The sequence below is a fragment of the Morone saxatilis genome, unplaced genomic scaffold (assembly GCF_004916995.1).
Source record: "Morone saxatilis isolate NCDOM2014 unplaced genomic scaffold, NCSU_SB_2.0 Contig21, whole genome shotgun sequence".
Lineage (NCBI taxonomy): Eukaryota > Metazoa > Chordata > Actinopteri > Moronidae > Morone > Morone saxatilis.
The window spans coordinates 4625198-4635643 of NW_023339774.1; the positions used below are offsets into that span (position 1 = coordinate 4625198).

At 38.9% G+C, this 10446-nt stretch overlaps 1 protein-coding gene across 1 annotated transcript in view; it reads left to right on the forward strand.

The window, feature by feature from the left end:
- si:ch211-196i2.1 (collagen alpha-1(I) chain) overlaps window positions 1-10446 on the forward strand; it is a 103036-nt gene that overhangs the window by 62170 nt on the left and 30420 nt on the right. The window contains exons 13-30 of the mRNA XM_035668265.1: window positions 996-1103; window positions 1244-1297; window positions 2213-2266; window positions 2472-2516; window positions 3140-3193; window positions 3880-3924; window positions 4016-4069; window positions 4434-4478; window positions 4586-4639; window positions 4916-4960; window positions 5719-5772; window positions 6295-6339; window positions 6426-6479; window positions 7629-7736; window positions 8139-8192; window positions 9294-9347; window positions 9562-9606; window positions 10072-10125. Coding sequence (XP_035524158.1) covers window positions 996-1103; window positions 1244-1297; window positions 2213-2266; window positions 2472-2516; window positions 3140-3193; window positions 3880-3924; window positions 4016-4069; window positions 4434-4478; window positions 4586-4639; window positions 4916-4960; window positions 5719-5772; window positions 6295-6339; window positions 6426-6479; window positions 7629-7736; window positions 8139-8192; window positions 9294-9347; window positions 9562-9606; window positions 10072-10125 — 1026 coding nt within the window. The remainder of the gene's footprint in view (window positions 1-995; window positions 1104-1243; window positions 1298-2212; window positions 2267-2471; window positions 2517-3139; window positions 3194-3879; window positions 3925-4015; window positions 4070-4433; window positions 4479-4585; window positions 4640-4915; window positions 4961-5718; window positions 5773-6294; window positions 6340-6425; window positions 6480-7628; window positions 7737-8138; window positions 8193-9293; window positions 9348-9561; window positions 9607-10071; window positions 10126-10446) is intronic.

Here is a 10446-nt window from a genome sequence, read left to right on the forward strand (position 1 = left end):
ACAGTGCAGTCAACACTGAAAAAAGATAAGAACAAATGTCTTCATCTTGAAGTAATGCTCAGCAACTTCCACCAAGGCTTTTAGAATTCTACAAGGAACATATCAAATCAGCTGATACTGATTTTCCTGTTAAAACATTAAAAAACCTCTATAAACAGTTAAACTGCATATACGTCAACCCTTTTGGAGTGTCCTCATGGGTGTGTCCCGGGTTCATTTGACGCTCACTTGCGCCTTTTTGGCACTGAACAAAACCCCCCTTTTACTTTTACACCTTACAATTTTCTTTTTACTTACAACCTATGGGTCATCATTTCAGTTGTGTCTTTTTGGCACTGAAAAGATCCCACTGAGAGCTTTCATTTGATGTATATTACTCATATTCGTCCAACATGGCACCAATCCCTTGAAATAATGCTTGTTTGCGTGTACATTTGTGAGCGTGCAGCAGGGTTTTCTTGAAAAAGAGTGCAATGCTTAAGTGAAAAAACCTAAACCTAACTCACTCATCATGCCAGTCTCCGCATGTGTAACACCATATTCATCATCCTCTGCAACTTAAAATATAACATTGTTCACTGCCCGCACAGGTGGTTTCGCCATTCACTCTGAATGTGTGCATGTTTTCCACCTGTCTGCAAGCAGAGTTATTGCAGGCCAACATATTCTAGACGGTGTGTTGTTTTACACTTGATGCCTTGTCTGTGTGATGAATTGCTCTGCTGAGTGGTGGAGAGGGTCACTGTCCTCACAGTACAAACTTGTAATTTATAATCGAGTTTTCCCAGTGAGAAGCTCCACGCGGCTTTAACGTAATGGGATTTCACTCTCTGTATTTCCAGTGTGTTTGATTTCAGATTTATTTTGTCCCACTTTTTCACTTTTTGGTTCATGTTGTCTTCACATGTCTCATGAAAATGTCATAACTGTTGACTAACAGGCTGATAAAGAAGCTGTCAGTATCAACAGTGGTGATGATATATGTTGTATGATAGGGTGAGCGGGGTCACAGGGGCCCTCCAGGACGAGATGGGGCCCCAGGGAGAGATGGGGAAAATGGAGAAGATGGTCAGCCTGGGTCACCTGGTGCTCCTGGATCACAGGTGGGCACATTCTGTATAATAACCCATTAAACAGCACGCACGTAGTACACGTACAGCATGAGTGTGTTATAGTAGGTAAATGTTATAGTATGTGTTCTTTATGGTTGTAATATTTTCATCTTGTCTCTAATTGACGTCAGGGCCTGTGGGGATACAGGGGAGAACGAGGGTCCAAAGGGGAGAAAGGTGATGAGGTGAGGAATGGAACGGCACAGCTGTGTTTGTACAGAAAGCCCGTCAGTCCTGTTTATATTTTAGATTTACTGTTGGTAAAATTACAGCCAAGAAGGAATGGTTACTATATGCAGCTCATGACTGCTATCTTTTTGCCGTATTTTAACAATTCAGCAGTTTTATTTGGTACCAGTGCCAATACAGTACTTGGGTTTTTGTACAGATACCAAAATGACTTTTGTGGAGTAATATTAATGTGTTATTCTACAAAAACCCCTTTTTCATTGAACAAAAAAAGCAAAAATTCTCAAATGTTATATATTGCCAATACACAAGCAGCCATACTCTAACTTTGCCAATGACTAACTTTGCCAATGAATAAGAGAAAAGGATTCTATTTGGTATAAATGTATTTAGGATTAGGATTATCAGCCCATTAAGGTCTCATCTGTCTATCCCTGGCTGAGCTGCTGGAGGAGCATCATTTAAACCTGTAATAACCTGTTCTTTGTTTGTTTTATTGCCACTTGGGGGCAGTGGATAGCTGTAAATACAAGTGAGACATATCACCACCTTTTAAGTTGATATAGTTAATATAGTTGCCTATTTACACATTCGGCTCCTACACAGCCACACTAGCAATTATTTTAAGTCTTGTTTCTGACCCCCTTGGCGAATGTAACACTACGTCCAACAGTCCCTCTTCTTTAAGCTCTGTTTTTGGTCTCCGAAAACTCCTGAGGGAAAAATCTGACTCTTCAAAAGCGATTATATGTTCACAGCTAGTTGCTAACTTTTTATTACTTATTATAAAAATATTAATTATAGCTGTTTCAAGTCCACATTTGATACTAATGTATGCAGGGTAAAACAAGATACAAGAAAGAAATTACTTTTACACAGTAGGTAACAGGGTTTTTTCTCTACCTTTCCAGGGTCTCATTGGCCTCAAGGGTCCAAGAGGGGATATTGGCGACCCTGGTGAGAAGGTACTCATGGGCACAATTTAATTATCAACAATCCTAATTATTTAAAATAGAATGTGAATTTGTCCCAGCAGAAAGCTGATGATTTACACACAACGCTGCACAACACTAATGAAAGAATTCTGTCCCTTAGTGGCTTGTTTTCATGAGGTAACAATAACAATACAATACAATATAGTGTAATGATCTTGGTTTTTTCTTTGTCTAGGGCTCAACTGGTGCACCTGGCAGACCTGGTCTTGTCGGACCACCAGTGAGTGTCTTCTACCCTCCTTGTTTAGTTCTTTTATGAGTGCAACAAACCAGGAATTTCTGCAGGGATTTTATGTTATATTCATAACCCTTCGAGAGAAAGTAGGTGGTTCATAAGCCAGAAGCATTTCTCCTTTATCTGTGACATTAAGCTGCTTATACATTGTTATATATAAAATGTCATGTACTGTACAATCAGCTGGACAGGATGCCAGCACATTACAGGATCAATTTAAAACAATTAGTAACAGCTGTCCTCGTGTAAAACATTTCTTACACATCCAACTGATGCAAAATGAGACGAAGAAAACAAACAATCAGCTTTTGTGAAAGAAAGACATGCGCTTCTGAATCCTTTTTAATCCTTAATCCAATACCTCTTTGAACTTTGAGTTCCAAGCAACAAGGAGCTGACTCCAATTTTCTCTTCGCTCTATTCTCGGGTTTGCTTTGATTCTACTTTGCATGAAATCAGAATCTTTGCCTCATAGTATTAGCACAGGCACTCTGACCAGTAGGACGTAATCTGTCTGATTAATCCTCCCTTTGAATACGGTGTTTTCGATGTATTTTAATGATAACTTGTTATTAAGTTGACACTGAATACCGGAATCTTCTCTGCAGGGGCCTCAGGGGATCAGAGGTGGCTACGGGCCAGAGGGGCCCCGTGGGCCTGATGTGAGTGATGTCCTGTCCGACTCTAGTTGCTCGAGAAGTTGTTCTTAAGCTTTTCGAAAGCAAAGTAGTCAAGTTTTTTACTTGTTTTGTCTTCTGTTTGGTTATGATGTCTTTCACATTCTTCTCTAATGCTTTACAATATATTGTCATTTGGTGATGTTTAAAGTATTAGTTCAACAACAAATGAATTCATGAAATAATCATCCCATAACAAGTGAAACAAGCAAGGAACATTCCAAACAATAAATTAGCTCCTGTATTTATACGTCGGCCCCATTCCAAACTATTCTTCTTCTTTTTGCTTTCTGCTTGTTTTAAAACCCATGTTTAAGAAAATACAGGAGAGAACAAAGTAAATATAAAGGTTTTGTCATCATTTGGCATAGAAGACCTATAGCATAAACATTTTGGGGAAATCTGTTAGACATCCTACTATTTTCTTTAAATTTTTATCCAAGGTGCTGGCGCTTGTTACAGTATGCTTTCAGTAAGCATTTTTTGCAGCTGTAACAAGTGCCTTTTATTTAGTTAATAGACTAAACCAGGGGTGAGTGATTATTATTGGATTATTTACTATTTTGGGTGAATCATCCCTTTAAAGTGATCATATAGTTACATTCAGTGTGAGAGACTCTGAACTGATGAACAGTGTATAATTTGTGTTGTTGTGAACTTGTTGTTACCAGGGGGACAGTGGAGCGGATGGCCCCCCAGGTCTGCCAGGGCTGCCGGTAAGCGGACAGACAGCTTAGATGAAAAAATATGTTATGTTTTAGTGCTAGTTGCGAATAAATGTATGAATTGTTGGTGTGTGTGTCACAGGGCGCACCGGGTTTTACAGGACGAGTCGGCGCTCAAGGAGTTAATGGCTCAAGGGTAAGATTATGCCACAACAAGAATTTATTAGAACTCAGTAATATGCAAGTTAAAGGTGGTTTCCCCCAAGGGCTGCGACTGATTACTAATCAACTTTTTTTAGACTGTTGAGAAATAGTGAAAACTGTCCTCAAAACTTCCAGAGCCCAAGGTGACATCCTCAATTTGTTTGTTTTGTCCAGCCAACACTCCAAAACGTCAATGATATTCAGTTTATAACGATATAAAACAGAGAAAATCAGCAAATTCTCTTATTTGAGAAGCCAGAACCAGTTTGGAAGAGAGAGATGATGTCAAACTAAGCATCCAGACTTAGTTTTCAGGTTACTTCCTGCGCATATAAATTGTTTGTTGTTTCTTCCAGGGGGACATGGGACCTGCTGGCAGTATCGGTCCCATAGGCCCGCAGGTATACATTTTGTTTGATTATACATGCTGCAGTTATTCGACTTGCTGGAAATGTTTAGACACTGTGTTTGGTTTAAAATGTGTTCCCTTCCTTTTTTTTTCGACTAGGGCCCTCCAGGTTTAGAGGGACAGATGGGACCTCCAGGACTCAGAGGACCCCAAGTGAGTACAGTTCAAGGCAAGACTATTAATGGTGACTTTTTTCGACTCATTGGGGTGCTGATTCATTCACTTTGCAGCTGGTAAAGTGCAGGAGGTTAAAGTCAATCAGTGCGTTTTTTAAACAATATTTTATTGGAAGGGGCATATACATACAAATACAATGCAATTGCCTCTCCATATTTTGGTATAGCTATATATACCATTGCCTGTGTAAAGCCAGATGAAAATAAAATAGTAATAAATAAAATAAAACGTTCAATCTGTGCTTCTTAACAGGGACATCCAGGACTGGTGGGTGCTCCTGGACCTAAAGGAGATCCTGTAAGTTTGTTCTCATAAAGTACAATTTGTTCTCTTTTTTTCTTCTTGATAGAATTTGAACAGAACTGCATACAGTATAAGTCATACAATCATACCCTTAATACGGATACTATGACATATGTATTTAATCAATTTATTTAGTATGAGTATTTTATAATGAATGAATAAATGAATGAACTTCATGGCTCATTATTTTTTTAGTGTATATTTTAAAGCCCCAGTCCATAATCATTTTAGAGCAGCAGGTACTCTAAACCATAAGACCAACCTCCATTAACTCCTCTCTGACTATGTTTTAGATGTGCACTGATTGTGAAGGTTCATAAGGAATAAAAACAATAGACCTGTGGTAAGGAGAGTCAATTTTAGATACATGTCAGATTGGTGAATCCAAAATTAAGACAATAAACAACGCAAACATGCATTTCACGCTAGTGACTGTCGGGTTAGCAAATATTTATTTAGACAGCAAAAGGAAATTTAGGATTTTTGACAAGGGAAAAAAAATCAAGTTCAGGTTCATTGTAGTAGAAGAGTCCCTTTGTTGCTGCTCAAATAAAGTTTAACTTCTTAATATGAATAATAGTTGGTTGTTGGTTAAGGCCAAGTTGTATGTTGGTTGACATGCATGATGAGAAATCCAAAATAATGAAGCAACATGTAAAGGCAGCTGATCCGTCTTACTATCTAAGAACAGAAAATACAGTATCTTATTCTTGTTTGCTCTTCTGAGTTGTCTCTTTTTGTGTTCATATTAGGGGCCTTTGGGGCCTATGGGTGCCCGAGGGGATCCCGGCTTTGAGGGCCCCATGGTGAGTTGCACTTGGACATATTCAGCAGGGTATTACATCATTGCATTACAGTCAAACACACATCGGTACAGACATTGCATGGAGAGACGAGATGTACGTATGTAAGAGTTTCCATCCCAGTTGTCTGCAGGGTTTGGTGAATGATTCTGCAACTTTTGTCACCAAAGCAGAACAGACCTTACAGTTCACACTGATACACTGTAAATATATTTGCTGATTGATCTCTACAAGCACTCTGTTAGTAGATGGCATATTGCAGCCTCACAGTGCCATCTGCTGGTTGGATCATGAAATGATGCTGCGAGACGCCGCTTTACTGTAGTGTAACTCATTTCACACATTTATTATTTATTCCCTTAGACGTCTTTTAAAATAACATCTTTACTTGCCATTTGATCTTTTATATATTTTAAATGATTTCAGTATGGAATGTGATTATTTCATATTCTACACATTGAATATTTTGTTTCTAAAATCCTGAAGTACTTAATTCATCGTCATTCTTTTTGGGATTATTTACAGGGTGCACCAGGGGGACAGGGTCCTATGGGTTTTCCCGGGATACTGGTAGGTGCTTTTGATAGATTTACAAACATATTTACAGCAAAACATTATTGGCTGCACCTCACTTTGACTATTTCTTTTCTTTACAGGGTATAAGAGGACCAGATGGGGACATGGGAGATCCAGGGCCTAAAGGGGACAAAGTAAGAAATGGCAACTTTCTGATTAATAACACTAAAAGAAGAGAATGATACAATGTCAAAGAGCTACTTTAAAGGAATAGTTAAGCATTTTTGGAAATATGCTTATTCGCTTCATTCTCGAGAGTTAGATGAGAAGATCGATACCAGTGACATGTTTGTACGGGAATGACGGTATGAAGTTACAGCCAGCAGCCGGCTCTGTCCACAGTTAACAAAGTCCACCTACCTACACCTCTAAAGCCCACTAATCAACATGTTTTCTCTTCCTTGTTTAATCCATACAAAACTGAAGTGTAAAAGACACTTTCTTAAAAGACAGTTTTGTATACTTATTATAAACCTCTCTTACTCTCAGGTTTGCTTGTGCGAGTGTTCTAAGTCAGATTCACCAAACTCTTAACTGCACGAACTTGTGAATCACTCGTTTGAGTCTGATCAGTGTCATCTGTTCATGAGGGAGTGCATATTTGTGAGCTTTCATCATTAGCATAATCAACACTTGTAACTGCCATATAAGGCTGCCTGTTTCGCTCTGTCTGTGGGGAAAGTTTCATTCTCATAAATGTTACCAAAGAGTAAAAAGAAGAATTTCCTACCGCAGTCTCAAGTCGCAAATGTAGCAGTGTCAGTAGTGATATCATAACCCAAAACAATTAGAAAATATTAGTACAACAGCTGCAAACGCGTGTCATCAGAGCAGCGCTGCTTTGACACATACACAGAGGGAGCGATTTAACATGAAGTTAGATTAGTGTTTTTAGAGCACAGTGGTCCATGACTAATATGGGAGGCAGTCATGTGACGGAGATGCTAGATGAGATGATATTATGGCCTACAGTAGATTATGTTTGTCAGGTACAAAAGATCAGACTGAACAAAGACCTGCATACAGACTCTGAGGCAGCTGACTGAAGAGAATTGCCGAACAACCACTGAAATGTAGAAGTTGCTGTGCTGAAATAGGCCAATAAAATCTTTAAAAAAAAAAACCTGTCTCAGTAAATTGGCAGCCATAATGATGACTACAAGAGTCCAACAAAGCATCTTTCCCAAAATGCAAAACTATTCCTTTAACTTCTCATGCACTGTGATTCAGAAAGGTTTCTGTGCCTTTTCATAATGAAAAAAATTCTTCTGTTTTTATCTCAGGGTATTCAAGGGGCAGCAGGTATTAGGGGTCCTCAGGGAGAGAGGGGCCCCACCGGCTTCCTAGGTTTCCCAGGCACCAAGGGCCAGCCTGGTCCCACAGGCACTGAGGTACAGTGTACAGCACTGTGTTAGCCGTCATCTTTTTTGTAACATTGATCGCCATTAATAGCTGTGTTCAGTGGATGTTTTCTGACAAAGAGGTCATGAATGAATGAGCTCAGTGGATGAGGTTTGTCAAGCTTAGCAATTTTTAAAAGGTAAAAAAAAATATATATAAATATATACTTAAACTAAAGGTCAAGCTTGTTTTTTAGATAACATGCCACTTGTTTTAGTTGTTATATCAAGTTGATTTAAAATAGACATCATTGCCGGATTGTTACCCTAAACTGTAGTACAGCATTTGCAGCGTAATATTATATTACATGCTCTTTTAACCAGGAGAAAGAAGCTGCCGGTGAAGGTGAAAAACGAGGTGTGCTTGACTGATTTTTATATTTCTTCATTCAGGGCACAAATGGAGAAAGTGGCCCTCAGGGAAAACAGGGCAGCCGTGGGTTAAAGGTCAGTGATGATTTGTGCGTCTGAAATGTCAGATGACTTCATGTGTTGATCCAAGCGCCACTTTAACTGTGAAACATTAGAGCTTCCAGTGGCCTCATGCATGTACATTTAACAACTTAATATTTTGAAGTGAATGACTGCATGAATTTAACACACTCCTGATTGTCTCTGCTCTGCTTTTTAAGAAAAGCAAAAAGTAATAAAGGCCTTTTCCTGCAGCATGCAAGTCAAAGTGAATCATGACTCATCACAGCTAGAGACACTTTCAGTCCTCTACTAAAAGTTGAATCAGTCGTTCAAAAATAAAACATTTAAGTTATATTTTGTTGTCTGATGGTCAGAGGTCAAATCTTAGAGAGATTTTGATGGTTAAAAATGAATCCACAACTTACAGGTGACTCCAGGGATGACAGGTGTCTGCCTCCAAACAGTTTTAAGCAATACATGGATGACATTTTGTCATGCAGCGTCCTTACAGCGCAACCTCCCCAGTTATAGTTCAGCTGGGGACCTGCGTTACACGTCGAGCCTCTCTCTCTATTCTATTTATCTCTTATCTATCTATTTTGAGGGATTGTACTGTAGATCCCTACTGTATTTAAATGCCAAACTCTTGAAACATGCAGCATGGCTATTCACCTTTGCAGTTCTTACAGCGACATCTACTGGCAAAGGAGCGTAATGTCAGTGAAATGTGGATTTGCAAACTTTGACTTTAATGATGATGATCTCTACTAATAAGTAAATCTAAGTAATACACATTTTGTGACTCTGATATGATAACTCTTTACTCATTATTAAATATTTTTGTGAATTCAACATTAAAACACACATCACAGACAAGGGGATGACACACAGCAAAGAGGCACAAGTCGGACTCAAATCCATGGCCGCTGCAGCAAGGACTCGGCCTTTGGTACTATGTGTACCAGCTCTACCACATGAGCTACCAGGGCACCCCTGCTTTCTAATTAGGACACATTTCACACATTTTAAGTATACAAATCAGTACAGCATTCAAAGATACACAAAGTAAGGCAGTCTTGTTGGTGTGGATATTGATGCTCAGCCACAGTCACTAATATCTGAACCTCCTTAAAGGGCAACCGGGGACCAGATGGACGAAACGGCAAACCAGGACCCAGAGGGAACAAGGTATTACAATAAAATTGAAATAATACGGGAATTTAAACAAAAAAGAAACATGATATTGTTATTGGAGCTAGCACACATTCTTATTGTTAAGCATCTTTCGATTGTCTGTCCATTTTCATGACAAATTCTTTAGATACGTGTCACGTAAGTTGCTCTGTATTCCACTATTAGGTATATGATGCTGATGTAGTCTTCTCTCTTGACTTTTGTCCAGGGTCGGACTGGAGAGAGGGGCCACGCTGGCCAACCGGGCCCTTCGGTAAACTTAAAGCCTGTCAGACATGATACCAAATGTAGTAGAGCCTGAATTCTGTATAGTTCTGCTTCAAAATGCAGGTCTTTAACAATTCGTAATATTGATATTACAAACACAAGGTCTTTAAGACTAGTTAAATTGTCATTATTATACATTTATATGGTCTACTTATAAGTTTTTCTTCTTCGTCTTTTAACATGTTCATACTGAATATTAGCTCTTTTTTTATCATAATAAAGCAGATTTCTGTCACAATCAGAGGATTTGATGGCCTAAAAACCCAAATCCTCTATGCATATGTGATTATATTACTAGCTAAACATACATATTAAACATCTCTGTATATACTCACCTATCATACAGACCTGCAGACAAAACACAACAATGTCTTACACTTCAGGAAGAGTCGTACAGGATTAACAGTTTGCATGTGTGTGCCTGTGTGTGTTTTTGGTTGATCCCTCCTAGGGTTTGGCGGGGCCACCTGGACCAGAGGGAGCAGAAGGAAAGCCTGGTACACAGGTTCCCATTCTCTATCATATTTCAATTCCATCACCTGTAAATGCTTCATATGTCTGTGTGTTCCCTACTTACTGCATATTATTATTTTGTGATTTATTTTCATATTTATTATTATTTTACTGTGTGGATTTAAATCACACACATCTCATTATCCATCTTGGTTTTAGTACAAATTTTGTGTCTTTTATTGTGTAAAACTAGTGCTGAATGTGTAGAGGGGTTCAGACGCAGCCAGGAGGCAGTCTTCTGTCTTACGTTACAGGAGTAGCTTGTGAGGAAGCTGTGAGTTCATGCTTAGGTCTTTCTTTCTATTGAAAGACA